The 17237-nt window shown below is 42.9% G+C and overlaps 1 protein-coding gene across 1 annotated transcript; it reads left to right on the top strand.

Moving 5' to 3' along the window:
• The first annotated feature begins 12432 nt into the window (after positions 1–12432).
• On the top strand, positions 12433–14157 carry LOC136452427 (adenylate-forming reductase 06235-like). The gene has a single exon (XM_066453038.1). It carries the CDS (start codon positions 12433–12435, stop codon positions 14155–14157), a length of 1725 nt encoding a protein of 574 aa, XP_066309135.1.
• Positions 14158–17237: the final 3080 nt, after the last annotated feature.

Raw genomic sequence — 17237 nt, 5'->3', positions numbered from 1 at the left:
TGTGTCTTAATTGGCGATCGGATTTGATCGGTAAAGACCGCTAACATCTAGCATCTTGTGGCACTTGTTGGGTGATTTGGGCTGGTGGAGAACTTGTTACTCTTGGTGTTTGCCAACACGTAGACGGACCAGTGATTGGTGGATCGTTGAGTGGAGAAAGATGATTGTCTCTGGCTCTGATCGTTGTGATTGTGAGGGGTTCTTGTGCCTTTCCCGACGGAGCGCCAAAGGCAACTCTAGTGGATTGCGCGTGGCTTGTGAATCCTCATCTTGTGTTGGTTGTGCGGCACCTGGTTGCAGGTTAGGCATATGATGTCTATTAGCGCGTGAACCTCCAAGTGAGTCAATCGCCACAACAGGGACTAGCTTGCCGGCAAGAAAGTGAACCTCGAAGAAAAAATCATTGTGTCATCATTTGTCTTCTTGGTATTCTTTGGTATTCATTGATTGATCACTTGCCACGGCGGTATATCTCCTCTACCACTCTCTTGCATTACATTGTGTATTTACCTTGTGTAGAGCTTGTGGTAGTTGTAGCTAGTTGTATAGCTTAGCTTCTTAGTTGTAATTAGTTCCTAGCTAGCTCAACTTGTGTAGAGAGTAGCGACATAGCCCTTGAGTGTTTAGTGATCATAATTGACTAGAATTATTGTTAGGTGGCTTGCATTTTTAGTAGGCTAGCACAACATTTGCTTCGCCTTATAATTATCTAACCTTTTGGCTTAGTGTTGTTGTAGATTTTTATAGGCTATTCACCCCCTCTACCCATTAGGACCTTTCAGGGCTCTATAAATAGACTTAGCTCAGCTTTGGCTCACTCTCTTCCATATTTTCATCAGTGCTACATCCTTATGAACATAAGCAAACACCTTCCACTCATCTTCATCATTGATTTATCATCATACTGAGATTAGGAGTGATTCCTAGTGCATTTGCTTGAGTGATTGCATCTAGTGGCACTTGTGGATCGTTATGGTTGCCGATTTCTTGTTACTCTTGGTGGTTGCTGCCACCTAGACGGCTTGGAGCAACGGAGGAGGATTGGCACGAGTTGGTGATTGTTCGTGGCCATCTCCGATGATTGTGAGGGGCCTTGTATATTCCCCGACGAAGAGCCGAAAGGTAATTCTAGTGGATTATTCGTGTTGTTGAGTTACCTCACTTGTGGTAGGTTCTTACGGTGCCTAGTGAAGGCTTGGTGTGGTGCCAATTAGCCGCCGAACCACCAAGTGTTGATCGACACAACGAGAACTAGCGTGCCAGCAAGCATATGAACCTCAAGAGAAAAATTTTGTGTCTATTGTGATTGGCATTCTCCCGGTGTTTGATTGGTATTCACATTGATTGGTTCATCACTTTTTGCCACGGCGGTATAATCACCCTACTCTCTCTTGTATTTACATTCTTTTCTTTCTTGTCGAGTGTCAAGCTCTTTAGTGTAGTTAGTTGTGAGAGCTCGTTAGTTTGGTTAGTGTGGCTCTTTAGTTAGTCTTTGAGAGCACACTAGCTTAGAGAGTAGTGACATAGTTTTTTGTGTGTTTAGTGATCATAGCAACTAAAATTATTGGGTAGGTGGCTTGCAACCTTTGTAGAGCTAGAGCAAAATTATATTACGTTGTTTAGTGTACTAATCAATTGCTCTAGTAAATTTATAGATATTTTTATAGGCTATTCACACCCCCCCCTAGCCATTTAGGACCTTTCAGCGTGCAGCGGTAGGCGGTGGTTGGTGGCCTGGCAGAGCGGCGGTGGGCCGCGGAATTACGGTAGATGAGCTCGATGTAGACAGGGAGTCATGGCCAGATGCGGGATGCGCTCGATTGGGGAATCAAATTGGGCTAAACTAAACTAACAAAAAAGGCCCAGTGTCCCGGCACCAACCATGGACTAATGCCGCTCGACGCTCGTTCGTCGCCATGGCGCTCTACTCGGAAACTCGCGACCTCGGCAGCCGAAGATAGGGAAGAAGAGGGAGTCTGAGGGTCTGAGGCTACGCCACCGGTAGCTGGGGCGGCCACCCCACCACGCCCCTAGGGCAGCTCCGTCCTAAGTTGTTTCGGACGCTTATTTCTTTTTTTTTCCGCGACCGTGCCGAGGCATGGTTTTCATTAAACAGAAGTAGAGTTTTAACATTACAAGGCTTGAACGGTAATCGCCTGATTACCGGGCCAAACACACCCAGAGCTCATGCAGTTGTGATTATAAATAAACTACTTGGCGACAGCATTGTCCTACTAGCACGACAGCAATCATCAAAGTATTATCAACTTGCGACACAACGTCCGACCCTGAACCGTGTAGGCTACAGAGCATCATGCTCCAACCCAGCGAAATCTATAGCTCCATGACCACAGGATCCGCACCATCGGAATACTGCTTGAAGGGCCTGCTTGGAGGCCAACAACGGAGCAGCAAAGATGGCTTGGTATCTGCCAAACGCTTATTTCAATATATACACATCGGAAATATAATTTTAGCACAAAAAATTAAGGTACTGAGCACTAAACCTGAGCTTCATTATTTAGTCTACTGAGCACTGAGCCTGAGCTCAAGTGCATTAGATTCTTAATGAGCAGTGTAGATGTTGCAGGACCCAACATCAAAACTAAGAAGAGATCCGCTAATCTGGAAGCAAGTGGCTTTTTAATCCACTTTGCTGCTGGTAGGAGGGAAGAAAAAAAGAGATTTGTAGTGCAGAAATATGTTCCAACTCTTCTCTCAACTTACTGTGATACGAAATGGTAAGGAGCGCGTTAGGGCGCGACGAGTCACGCTCCAAGGGACCGCGTGACCACAAAATATTCTTCTTCCTTAGCCATCTCCGCTCCCACCTCGCATCTTCCTCCGCCCTGCACGCCCCACTCCCACCTTCCTCGCCTACCACATTGGCCAGCGGCGTCCCACTGTTGGCCGTCTCGCCCATCGCCCATCCCCGCCACACCACCCCATCCTCCACTAATATTAATCGAAGGAGGACGACATGCGACCTTCACCCCTGTCGCAAGCTCCTCCTAACCGATTGTCTCCCGTCGTCCGCTCAGTGGTGCCCCCGCCGCCTCGCTCGCCGTCTTCAACCTACCAGCACCGCCGAGCCGGTCGTTGCCACCAGGCCCCCTCCCCCTTCTAAGACCGCCAGCCATGGAATCCCCTATAAAACACGTTACCCTAACGTCGGCGAGCTTGTCTCCGGCAACGGCGGCGGCATAGGAAGGCAGGAAATGGGAGCATGGGCCGCAGGGCACGCCGTGCTCATGGGTCGTAGGGGCGGCGACTCGTCACTTGATACATTTTGTGAAATGGAAGAGAGGCCAAGGTGGAGACAAAATATGTTTATGGTCTCTCTAGGTGGTCATACGACACAGGAAATAAGATTTATGCGTTAGATATGGCTTGATTTCCATTTATAATACACATAAATAATTATATATGCATGTACGTAGATTGATCAACATTCTCTATGGTGTGATTCATCGTGCAATGTTCATATTTAAAACTGACAGTCTAGGACCTCCAGACTTGGTTGTCTTTTGCTAGTTGCAAAAATTCAAGCTCGATGCATCATCTTGTGGCATACTGGCATGGACATGCCGAAGAGGAAATTTTCCCCGACTATAAAGCAACAAGTGAAACATTATTCAAGTTTAATTTATATAGTCCTTTGCAACTTGGTCAAGTATCCTGTGGAATCACTCAAATCCTTATCCCTGGAATGTCAAGGCATGATCCATTCAGATGTCAAGAATTTAGCTCATCTGGGTGTGAAATCATCACACTACTTGCTGAAACGGTCGAATGCACATGCAAGGAATTACTTCAAAGGTTTATCACGTACGCTTAAGCAGTTCATTGGAAGGAGGATTATATAAAATGAAAAAGGCAATCACAGAAGGATTTGCGCCTATATTTTTAAGGCACACATAAACAGGAAAGAGCATGTGTATCAGGTCATGATGCATTGTTTCAAAAAATAATCTGGTCATGATGCCTGAGTAAAATGGCAATTGACATTGCACGGTGATGTTGAATTCTGTATGATCTGAAAATGGAACAATTCAATGAAACAAGACTTTCACAATGGCACGAGTTCAACTTGTTTGCAGATTCATATGTGCTGTATGTGACAAACCTCTTTGAGAATTTGAGATCAGAGGTTAGATTGTAGCAACTGTAAGTGCATGCGTGTTGAAAACTACCAACAGGACAAATGGCAGCCGTTCATCTCAGTCACATGAATGCGACTCATAGGAACAAGTCCTTACTGACCAGATAAGTATACAGCTCAGCTACGATCAGTGAACAATCGAGTTCATCATTTTACTTCTTCTTCTTTTTCTACACGTAAGAGTATTGCGTATCATTGTATTAAGAAGAAGAAATTATATGTTACAAGAATGCCGTTGCTGGCCGCAAGCTTTTTTTTTTTTTTTTTGGCAAGAGGGGAACACATAGTGTAAGATATAGCTGAATTTGTTCCAGTGTTCTTCTGAAAAAATTAATTTGTGTGTATCCGTCCAGCCAAATAGCCAATCCATCAACATACTAGGGGAGGTGATGCAAAGTATTTGCACTGTATGAACTGGTATTTCTACAAAGAATATTTATTTTCTAAAGACTAAATGTAGCTAACTACTTTTTACTGGCTAGAAACTAGAAAGTCATACTCAAAAGTCAAAACTTGAACTTCAAACATTACTGCCTACTTGATTGAAGTCGTGATTAATGGACCATTAGGACTAAGTTCTAACTATTCCGTTGTGTGCCATTTGGCGGTTATATAATGTTAAACATGATGAGCAGATGTCACAAATGAAGGACTGAAAGGATTTGATTTGAATCCCCTTTTGTTAGGAGAAAGACTGTGTCGACATTGTGGTGGACAGAAAGCTGATGACTGGCATGGCATGTATACTCCTTTTGCCGGAGAAGAGATCAAGTCTTGCCATTTTTATTCCAGCATTCATTGTTAAGAGTGCCGGTTCAAATTTAATCGTACTCTCTGGCGTCACTGTAGCAGAGATTAAGTAGCTTTCGTAGTGAACTGATGACCATCTGGGCTGATCCATTATATCAGATACATACACTGTATGTGTGTGGATCGCGGAAAGCCGGAAACCTTTGGTCGAGGGGGTGTTTGGTTCACTCTTCACCTCCTAAATCTAATCTCATTTAGTCTCATTTAGTCACTTTTTACCTAAACACTTTAACTAAATGGGCTTTATTCCACTAGTCACTCAAATGTTGTCAAATGGGACTAAACCTCACCTTTTAATCAGGCTGTCTCACATTGTAGTCACTTTGGAGCCAAACACCCTGACTAAAAGGGAATAAAAGGCCTCTTCTAGTGTCTTTTAGTTCACCAAACTAAACAGGAATAACTAAATTTTAGGAGCTGGTTTAAATGACTAAACTTTAGAAGGTGGCACGAGAGACTGCCGATTCTATCTATTCACAAATTTGAGGAGTTTTACAAGTAAAAGTAAGCGACCTTAGAAGGCCGCGTACAAAAAAAAATAGTGAATTACATAGGGAGCAGGTTCACTTTACCTCTCTGAGTACACGTGTAATGATAATGCTAAGTAGTTGTCATGCTTGCTTGGAGTTTCCATCGTCAACAAGCTACTACTATATATGCCGTCTCTTTGGCAATTCGTTTGGATACAGCTACGGGCAATTATAAATTATATATATTCGGTGTTTTGTATATTGAACTACTCGTACTTCTGTTTACATTTTATATTTGACTGAGACAAAGAAATGCTCTATCTATGTATGAACCTTGGAAAACTAAAAGCGGAGAGAACGAGAGAAAAGAGCTGTGGATTTTTTATTCTAAAAAGGTCCCGTTATCGTCCTTTCTTCATTACATGCAAGTGGGAGGCAATTCGATCTGAATTTTGATTGACCTAATCCATCATTTATTTTTCTTCTGCACATGTAATTATTTCCCAATACGGCTCGATTCCTTTTTTTTCGCCTTTTGCAGAGTACAAACGGATTGACCCATATATGATTCATCTTATCGTTTTAATTTTTCTGTGTCCAAGGCCGTATGTATTTATTGGTAAAGTAAGTACACATAGTTCTTGAAAGAAGAAGTCTCCATATATTCCTGTATATTTTCTGCCTTTTTCAAACAAGCAAGAAAATATCAACTAAATGCACGTACTCGCACATGTATATGCAGTTGAAGGTGGAGCCTGGCAGCAGCTGAACGCCAAGAAATTTGGAGTTGGAGGTCAATCAAGTAGGGCTAAGCCGCCAGGCATACGTTAATCACATTATTATATACGTACGTACACACACGTGTGTGTGTATATATATATATATATATATATATATATATATATATATATATATATATATATATATATATATATATATGGAAATTATTTCCTACTCCCAGGGAGTAGTTACTCCCATGTATATATCTCTAGATTTAGGGCATATATGGCCCGATGAAGTGTATGTAGATGGAGTATATCATCATACTAGATCATCTAGGGTACTATGTAGGACAAGTATGTATATATACTTAGAGTATATGGTTATACTTATTTTATATGCTACTGTCATAGTATTATATAATATATTAAAAAATATGTGCTCTTTTGAAAAAAAAATCACATAGTAAAGATCTGGAGTATCTTAATATTAGTATGTCAACATACTCAAAATGATAAATGAGTATGTACACATACGCAACATGATTTATTGATTATGGGAGTAACTACTCCTGAGAGTATATAAAATGCACCATATTTTTTTGACCGAATCAGTAGGGGAATCCCCTACCTGATATTTTTTTGCTTTTCAATTAAATAAAAGAATGTTCTGTACATGGGTTACACAAGAGGAAGTGCAACAGAAAAAGTAAAAGTACAAGGCCACAAGGCCCAAAGGAGAATGGAAACAAAGTCTAAGTGTAATTCTCCTTCCAGTTGATTAGTGCAGCCTGTCTACTTGGCTTGGCCTTTGTGCAAACAAGGTCAAGTTCCTCCTTGAACTGTCTTCTCTAGTTGTTGAGGTTGATCTGTCCATTGTCAAAGATGACTGCATTTCTTGTTACCCAAATGATCCAGCATGCCGTGATAAAAATCTCTCTGAAGATTGGACTTCCAAAGGATGTTCTAGCATCAATAACCATATCTAAAGGTGGCATATTTGTGTTCCAGCATATGGGGATGGTGTTCCAACAGGTTGTACTGAAGTGGCATTCAAAGAACAAATGCATGCTAGTTTCCTCACAATCAGAGTTACATAGGACACAATTATAGTTTTCTAGTTCCATGTTTTTCCTCCTTAATAAATTCCTTGTGTTGACTCTATCCCTGAGCAGGAGCCAAAAGAAAAACTTATGTTTACCAAGGTTGCTGGAGGCCCACATCTAGTTGGAGAGTGGAGAGGTTTCTGTGTGTCCAATCAAAATTTTATAAGCCTTCTTACTACTGTATTTGCATGATCCCCAAGAATAGCACCATATGTCCTTTGTATCTGCATTCCAAGTTCTCTGTTGTATAAGGGTTTGCACTTCTTCTAGCTGATTTGTATCTTGTGTCGACAAGAGCAGGCTAAAAATTCTGTTCACATCTTGATCTAGAAAAAATCTGATGGAACATTTCTTCTTTTTGGTAAAAGAGAAGAGTTGAGGGTAAAGCTCTTGGAGACTTTGATCTGACCATTTATCAGCCTAGAAAAGGACAGTCCTTCCATTGCTTGGATTACAGATGGTAAGATCTCTGAATTTATCAAAAAGAGTCATAATGTCTTTCCACCAAAAGGATCCAATTGGACTCCTAGCCTGTGGCGGTGTCTGAGGATCGGAGTAGAATTTGGACCATGTCAGGGAGACCCAGGGTATATCTGCCTCGTTGTAAAATTTGTCCAAAAATTTCATGAGTAAAGCACTGTTCTGACTCTTAATGTCAATAATACCTAGCCCTCCTTTATTCTTTGGCTTACAGGCTGTTTCCTAGGCAGCAAGACAAGTTCCTCTTCTGTTGATGTCACCCTTGCTCCATAAACAATGCTTTCTATAAATATCAATTTGCTTAATCACTTGAAGTGGAATTTTGAGACTGCACATGTAAAATGTAGGGAGAGCTGAAAATACAGAATTCACTAAAATGAGCCTTCCATCATAAGATAGCTGTTTGTGGACTCCACAAAGCCTTTTCTCAATCTTTGTCAAAAGAGGTGTGAATTCTTGCAGGGTAGGCTTAGTTGTTCCAAGTGGTAGACCCAAATATGTGAAGGGCATAGTTCCTATGCTGCAACCAAATGTTCTTGCTAAATGTATGGCATTTTCATCTGTTAAGTTAATGGGTACCAAGAATGACTTCCCAAAGTTCACATGTAAACCACTGGAATCAGAGAATGATCTTAATAAGCATTTGAGGCTAAAAAGGGTTCTAGCATCTCCAGGCAAGATGAGAAGAGTATCATCAGCATACTGCACAATTGGGAAGTCACCTCCAAAGGTGTCACTAAGAGGGTGCTTGAGGATGCCCATCTGCCAAGCTTTGTTGACAATAGACTGTAGAAGATCAGCTGCTAATACAAACAACAGGGGTGAGAGTGGGTCACCCTGCCTGACCCCTCTTTTGCATTCAAATCCTTTTCTAGGAATACCATTCAGTAGAACAAAGGAAGTACCTGAGCTCAAAATATTATGAATCCAATTTATCCATCTTGAAGAGAATCCTTTATATTTAAGAATTTGCAATATAACCTCATGCTCTAATTTGTCGAAAGCTTTCTCAAAGTCCAGTTTGAAAATTATGACTTCCTTTTTTGAATGATGACAGAGATGAAGGAATTGGAATGCCCATGCTAGACAATCTTGGATTGTTCTTCCCTTGATGAATCCATATTGATTGGTGTGTACTAGTTGCAGGATCACAGATTGCAGCCTTGCTGAAAGTAACTTTGTGATGCACTTAAGGGTGTAATTCAGGAGAGAAATGGGCCTGTAATCATCAACTGTTTTAGGATTGCTCTTTTTTGGGATTAGGGTAATGATGGAGGAGTTCACACTCTTTAAGTCTGTATTCTGATGATAGAAATCTCTTAAAAATCTTAGAAAGTCACCTTTGATTATGTCCTAACTCTTTTTAATGAACAGTCCATTAAAACCATCTGGTCCAAGGGTATGGCTGTTTGGCAGAGATTTGATGACAGCTTCAATTTCAGTTTGACTGAACTCCATGTCTAGATGATCAAGATTATGCTATGTCAATAATGTGCTGAGATCATAGTGTATGTTAGAGAATTCACAGATTCCTAACCTTTTCTTATAGGATTCCCATAGCAAATTTGCTTTTTGTTCATGCTTTGTGACAACAGTACCATTAGGTTTTGTAAGAGAAAAAATAAAATTTCTCTTATGTGCTATAGTAGCCATAGTGTGAAAAAAGCTACTATTTTCATCCCCAAGTTTTACCCATCCAACAGTGTTTCTTTATTTCCAATAGATCCTTTTGGATTCCAATAAGGATGCAAGGTGACCTCTGACCAGCCTTTTGAAAGCCTTTTCTAGATTTGAGAGTTGTCTTTGCTCCTCAAGACCATCCATCAGCAGGAGGACTCAATTGCAATTATAAATGAGCTTTCTTAGCTTAGAAAGGTTCTTACTCCATTTTCTCAGACCAGCTCTGACATGTTTGAGCTTTGAAGACAGATTTTTGAAGGCATTGGCATATACTGGAGAATTATTCCAATGAAGAACCACAGTGTTTAGAAAGTCAACATGATCAACCCAATAATTTTCAAACCTGAAAATATTTGATTTGGGGATAGAGCTTCCAATGTGCAGCACATAAGGAATGTGATCTAAAATGGGCCTTGACAAAGGTTGTACATGTGTAGCAGGATAGGAAAGGGTCCAGCCAGAGGAGGTAAAAGCCCAATCCAGCTTGACAAGGAGGGGATCAGATCTTCTGCCATTGAAAGGTATTTCAACTAAATCCAAGTCTGAAATAATTTCATTGAACAAGTTCATTTCTGACAGATCACCTTCTGGTTTGTTCCTATTTTTAGGTTGCCTGATCAGATTGAAATCCCCAGCAAGTAGCCAGTCATCAAACTCACTGATGTCAAAGTTCATGAGCCAAATGGCAAAAGCTAGCTTCTGATTGGACTGTGATGGGCCATATATGTTTGTAATATGAAAACTTTTGTTATTCAACTTGTTTCTCATCTTAACAGTGATGGCATAGGAATTTGTCTGAATTACAGAGCCCTCAAAAACACTGTTGTTCTATGCTGTTAAGAGACCACCTGAAGCTCCTATTGAAGGAGAAAAAGCAAATTGATCGAAATTTCTGGGACATATTTTTTTAATGTAGAAGATGTCAAAGTTCTCTCTTTTTGTTTCCTGAATACAAATGATTTGACATGCACTCTCTGTAATTTTATCTCTTAAAGCATTCCACTTTTCCTGTGAATTAATACCTCTGATATTCCAGAACAAAATTTTACTATATCTTCTACTATCCATAATCACAATCTATGTAAAAGAAGCAAAGTTTGTTCATACAAATGACAAACAGGATCAACCATCTTATATATCTCTAGAGATGTGAGTGTAACATTTGTATGTCTGTGTAGAAAACTATGCAACCAACTCTGTCTTCCCTGAGGTTATTAACATGGTTACATAAGATGGGAATAGAGGACATTGTATTTGTATCAAAACTCACATAACCAGGGTTAGAGGAAGGAATCAAGACCACAAAGAATTGCAAAGCAACATTAACATTGCGTACTCGTCGATCCACTTCATATTGCGATCATCCTCACGCATGCCATTTCTTCAAACTACACTATGAAAATATGCACGGTTATCAATATGGTATATATAGGTCATAGGTCAATATAGTTGTAGGTGTACGGCTGCAAGTTACTGTTTTTTTCGAGAACATGGTGTGCACGTATTTCATTAAGGCCTTATTTAGATGTATTCGGATTCTTATCAATCCACATGTATTATAGTAAATTGGAGTGGAACTTAAACTACCAACACATGTGGATTTTTAATATACAAACAAGGCCTAAGTGGAAAAATGGGAAAGCGAGTTTACAATCCCTTGTGCGTTCACCGACGAGCTGCCAGATGCGGCCAAAGGGGGCCAAAAAAATATAGGCACCGCCAAACGCTGGGTTACGGACGATTACATGGCCTTAGTAGGCGACGAAGGAAGGGCCGGGTGCACCCTCAAGAGCTTGCACGTGCAAGCAGCGTCGACAAGGCCGCGAAACATGCCGCTATCCGGGAGTTGCCCTTCACGACGATTGTCGCAAACAGTTGTTGTGCCGTTACGGAGACGCTGTCGAAGATCCTACGGTTGCGCTCTTTCCATAGCTCCACGATACCGGACCGTTATGTTATTGTAGGATGCAGCTGGCTATATATGTAGGGAACGATTAGCGCCTCATCTGGATGGGGAAGATGTTGAACGAAGTAGGTGGAGACCACCAACAAAGAGAAGTTAGGATTAGGATTTCAAGGTGCTACAAATGGTAGGCTCGTCAAAGACTTAAAGGAGCAGGGGCAATGGGCACTCATGCCTGAATTGAGTAATGGTAGGCTCGTCAATTCCTGAATTGAGAAGTGAGGAGAATGGAGGCTGTTATGACTGCTTGCAACAAATGAGGGCTAGTTTTTTTTTTTTTTGGAAAGAAATGAGGGCTAGTTGGGATACGTGCATGGGGTAGTATCAATTGTGTAATAATTTAAACTGATCGTCTGGCCAATATTTAGATGCTTATTTCTCATCAAACCCATATAGTAGGATGAGGTGGTAGCTGAACCAAAAGAAATCTACTTGCTAGTTAGTAGTTAGTGATTTTGGCATGCATTTCTCTCTCGCTCCGTTCTCAAAGGATTTCTTTTGTTTCTCATCTGTGTGTTAGTCATCGAAAAATCTTGGAGATCTACCTTTTTATGTTTAGTCCAAAATAAGGATGCAATAAGGCCAGTCTCAGTGAAAGTTTCGTCTCGCTGTTTCCAAGATCCCATGTGTTGAAAACAGTATAAAAAGTTTCATCTCCACGAAAGTCGTTTCATCACTCGAAACTTTTATCATATGTCTCTTCATCAATACTATATCACATCAGATTATTTAATGCTCACGAAACTCTTATAAAATCCACACTAAGATTGGCCTAATAAAAAATACAGAATTTGAGGAGCTCCCCAATTAAATATTTTCTCTACATGCCAAATTGCCAATATGAGCCTATTCCTCCGTATTGACGGCTTCAGAGCTCAAGCAATTAATGCGTAAACTAGTCAGAGCCATGCAAAGCTGGCTGCCTATAGATACGCATACATGATATTCCAGCACCCAGCACGTCGAAGAAGCCATAAACCTTGCTAGATCACCTTGCCCTAGCTCTCTCCCCCAAAGACTAGCTTGTGTCGTGCGTGGCGCCATGGATTGGCAAGACCAAGCCAAGCCCATGATGCAAACCAAGTTCTCGAGCTGTCGTGGCGTCTCTTTCGAGCTCAAGGCGTCACCGGGCAGCCCGTTCGCCCACCAAGCCGTCGATCATTATCCGCCCCAGCCGCCGCCGGACGCGCCGACCCCGACGAGCGCCGGCCGGTGGGTCTGGCTGCCGCAGTCTTTCAGCCGTGCCTCCTCCAGGATCTTTCCTTCCGCTTTTGGCAGGTCGACGAGCCGCGTGAGCAGCCACTTCTGCGACCTCGATCTCGATGACGAGGACGCGGACGATGAGCCCGTCGTCAACGGTGCCGACGTGGAGATGGACATCGCCGCGTCAGCTGTGGCTGTCGATGACGTGCAACCGAGAAAGAAGGCGAACGCTCCGGCTCCGGCGAAGCCGGCGGCATCGTCCCCGCGCTCGAGGCTGGGTGTCATACTGCTCGACCAGGGCTTGTTCACCGTGTACAAGCGCCTCTTCGTCCTGTGCGTCGCGCTGAACGCGGTGGGCCTCGTGCTCGCCGCGACGGGACACTTTCCTTACGCCAGGGCGCATGCCGCCGTCTTCACCATGGGCAACATACTGGCGCTGACGCTGTGCCGCTCCGAGGCGGTGCTCCGAGTCGTGTTCTGGCTCGCCGTCGCGCTCTTCGGCCGGCCGTGGGTGCCAGTCGTCGTGAAGACCGGAGTGACCGCGATCCTGCAGTCGCTAGGCGGCGTGCACAGTGGCTGCGGCGTGTCGTCGCTGGCGTGGCTGGTGTACGCGCTGGTGCAGGCGCTCCAGCACCGCGACGTGACGCCACGAGAGGTCGTCGGTGTCGCGTCGGCCATATTCGGCCTGCTCGCGCTCTCGTGCATGGCCGCGTTCCCGCTGGTGCGCCACCTGCACCACAACGTGTTCGAGCGCACGCACCGGTTCGCCGGCTGGACTGCGCTCGCGCTGCTGTGGGTCTTCTTCGTGCTCTCCGCCGGCTATGACCCAGCGACCGCCTCCTACTACCGGCTCACCGGCTCCGTCCTCGTGAAGCGGCAGGAGCTCTGGCTCACTGCCGCCATCACCTTCTTCACTTTCCTGCCATGGCTCACCGTGCGGCGCGTGCCGGTCACGGTCACCGCGCGGTCCAGCCACGCTTCCGTTATAACCTTCCAGGGCGGCGTCAAAGGCGGCCTTCTCGGCCGCATCAGCCGCTCTCCGCTGTCCGAGTGGCACGCCTTCGGCATCATCTCCGACAACGGGGACACGCACGCGATGCTCGCCGGCGCGGTGGGCGACTTCACCCGGGCCCTCATATCGGACCCTCCGACACGCCTCTGGGTGCGCGGCGTCCACTTTGCCGGGCTTCCCTACCTCCTCAACATGTACCGGCGGGCGACCATGGTCGCGACGGGCTCCGGGATATGCGTGTTCATGTCCTTCCTGATGCAGCCCGGCCCGGCCGAACTGTCGCTGGTGTGGGTGGCCAAGGGCATCGACGCCAACTATGGCGAGGAGATGAAGTCGGCGGCGTACAGCAGCGAGAGGCTCCGCGGGCGGGTGATCGTACACGACACGGCGTTGATGGGGCGGCCCAACGTGGCGGCGCTGGCCGTGGACGCGGCGCGGCGTTGGGGCTCGGAGGTGGTGGTGGTGACCAGCAACCCGGAAGGGAGCAGGGACGTCGTCGCGGGGTGTACCAAGGCCGGTATCCCAGCATTCGGGCCTATCTGGGATTCTTGATCCTACAAAAGGAATCTCGAACACAGAAATTTCTCGTTTGGCTCGATCTCGCACAAACACTGAAACAAAACATCTATGACGGCGCTCAATCTGTAACTTAATATAAGCAGTTTGAAGATAAACTTGCTACTAGCTACGTGTTTGGTTGAGTTGTGGCCATAGGAAAGAGCGATTGTGGGTTGTGTGCCGTAGAAAAATCGTTGTGGGCTGTAAGCTATGGAAAAACTGAAAGTTGCTTGGTTGAAACAAGTATAAAGTATGCCTTCTATCTTTATCTCTCTACAGAAACAACTATGAAAGAGTTCTTTATTCCATCCATTTTTTAAAAACAGAAAGCTAAAAGCCAAAAGCAGGGTCTAAGATGTTTTTTCAAAAATGTACTATAAAAAACAACTACTTCTAAAAAAACAGCATACAAAAGCAACCCATTTAGTTGAACTTTTGGCTTTTGGGAAGAAAAAAAGGGCTAAAAAGCCCAACCAAATGGACCCTAATTTTTTCTAGAGCAAATCTCAATAGCTAGTTGTCCGAACTAAATAGATTTGGGCAAACACAGATTGTAAGATGTCAAAATTTGTTCATTTCTCGTGTGAGGCTAAAACGAACGGCAAACTAATTCTAATTGCTACTCCGTGTGTCACTGTCGGCGCGGGACCCACAGGATACCCCGCAAGGAAGGGAGAAGATCTAGTCTAACTATGATTCTTCCCCTGTAATCCTAGTAGTAGTATTCTGTAATCCTATTGAAAATTCTCATTGTAAACCGACTAGGATTCTGGCCTCCTGACTATATAAAGGATGGCAGGGTTCCTAAGACGGGACTAGACGACTTTACGACACAACACTTCACAATCAATCCAACGCAAAGGCTAACGCTGACTAGATGTAGGGCTATTACTCGATCAACGATCGAGGGTCCGAACCAGGATAAATCGACTGTCTCTTGCGTTTACCGTCGAGTTCCGCATACGCTGAAGCCCGAACATACTGCACCGGGTACCCCCGTGGCAGACTATCGGTGGTCAAACATCGACAGTCACGAAATATAGTGGATTTTTAATTATCCTAAATCAATCTATCATAAGTTTGATTAAATTTGTAAAAAAGAACAATCATAATTATAATATAAAATCAGTTTAATTAGATACATTATAAATTGTATTCTCATATATCCTCTTTAACGTCGTATAGATGCTATTACTCTCTTTATAAATTAAAATTAGAATGGCTTGACTTACAACTACTAAAAATCTATTATGTTTCAGGACCGAGAGAGTACATATCTAGTCCAACCTTTAGTCACGATACACTATGTGTAACTGTGGTCAGATTGTACTAACATTATTAAATCATATATATAGTCCAAGTGCAATATGGTATAGGTTGTATGAATACGTGTAACTAATTTTAGAACTAACTAGCGAATATGCCTTTACGTTGCAACAAGAACTATAATTTACTGTACGGTGTCATGCCAATGATAATGAGATAGCTATTTCTGTTGAATTTAATTGGACTTGACCTTAAATGAAACAAATTCCAAGGCCTGTAGTAAACACTAGTGCAATAATGTATTAATCTTGTATGGTAAATTGACAGGAGATTAATTCAACTAAAATAGGTAGCTATTGTGTGCATCTGTTATGAGTTTGAGAAAAGTAGAAGGCGAGTGACACACCCACACGAGCAATGCTCCACAAATGAGTTCAGACGGCTAGAACATGATATGAGTGATGTAGCCAACGAAGATTTTGTAGCTCCAAGCTCAAAACAAGAAGGTTGAAAGTGAGGGATCTTAGACCGAGAGATCGAAAATAAGTGAGGAACGGACATACGGGACATAGAGTGAAAAGATGGAAGGAAAAAATTACATTGTTTAATGTTATATAGGTATATATATTGGCATTTATATTTCGATGCCACCTATTTGTGATACCTTTATTCTATGATTTTATTGCCGTTTCAATGAGCCAATTGGGAATAACATTTCTTGAAAAATGTATTCACGACACTCCCGCGCGCATATATTTCGTGAATGGTTGTCGGACATATGTTCAAATAATCCAACAACGTATTAGAAAAACATCACGCAGGCATCACTCGACTCTGACGCACGCTTACCGATTAACATTGGGCTCCACATGCAACTAAAGCCGGACTGTAGTTGTGTGCCGGAGCCGATGCTAAGATTAGGAAGCCGTGCGCCGGAGCCGAGCAAAAGCACTGTGACTGTAGTTGTGTGCCGGAGCCGATGCTAAGGTGGTGTTTGATTCAGGGATTAAAATTTAGGAGTTGTGTCGGGAGGATATTGTATAGGGTGTTCGGATACTAATAAAAAAAATAAATTATATAATCCGTCAGTACTCCACGAGACGAATTTTTTAAACCTAATTAATCCATCATTGGCACATATTTACTGTAGCACCATATTGTCAAATCATGAACTAATTAGGCTTAAAAGATTCGTCTCGTAAATTAGTCGTAAACTATACAATTAGTTTTGTAATTAGTTTATATTTAATACTCCATACATATATCAAACATTCGATAGTACGGCGACTAAAATTTATGAACCAAACACGGTCGCCCAGACCAGACCTATGCGTGGTAACCATCCACGATGTATATGTGCAGGTTTTTTAATTAGACATATTTTATCATGCGGAGAAAAGAGTCATTAAAAAAAAGTTACACCCGGTCGCATATTTCGAAGAACCTTTTTGTCAAGATGTCAATCGACTGTGTTTAGTTTCGACGGTTTAGACCCCGGACACTGCTGACCTCTGAACCTTTGCAACACTCACTATTCCACTACTAGCAGGTCTAAACTAGGGGCTTGTTTAGATTCGGAAATTTTGGCAAAATGGTACTGTAGTCGTTTTCATTGTTATTTGGCAATTAATGTTCAATCATAGTCTAATTAGGCTTAAAAGATTCGTCTCGTGGATTTCGTCTAAACTATGTAATTAGTTTTATTTTTTATTTATATTTAATGCTTCATGCATGCGTCAAAGATTCGATGTGACGAGAAATTTTAAAAAATTTTGCAAAATTTTTTGCAACTAAACTGGACCTAGGAA

The sequence above is a fragment of the Miscanthus floridulus genome, chromosome 5 (assembly GCF_019320115.1).
Source record: "Miscanthus floridulus cultivar M001 chromosome 5, ASM1932011v1, whole genome shotgun sequence".
NCBI classification, from domain to species: domain Eukaryota; kingdom Viridiplantae; phylum Streptophyta; class Magnoliopsida; order Poales; family Poaceae; genus Miscanthus; species Miscanthus floridulus.
Note: the sequence above shows the minus strand (reverse complement) of the source record. Positions and strands in the feature narration are given on the sequence as shown.

What these genes read in the sequence shown, in the direction of transcription:
- LOC136452427 (XM_066453038.1), top strand. Translation starts at nt 12,433, where the DNA reads ATGGATTGGCAAGACCAAGCCAAGCCCATGATGCAAACCAAGTTCTCG.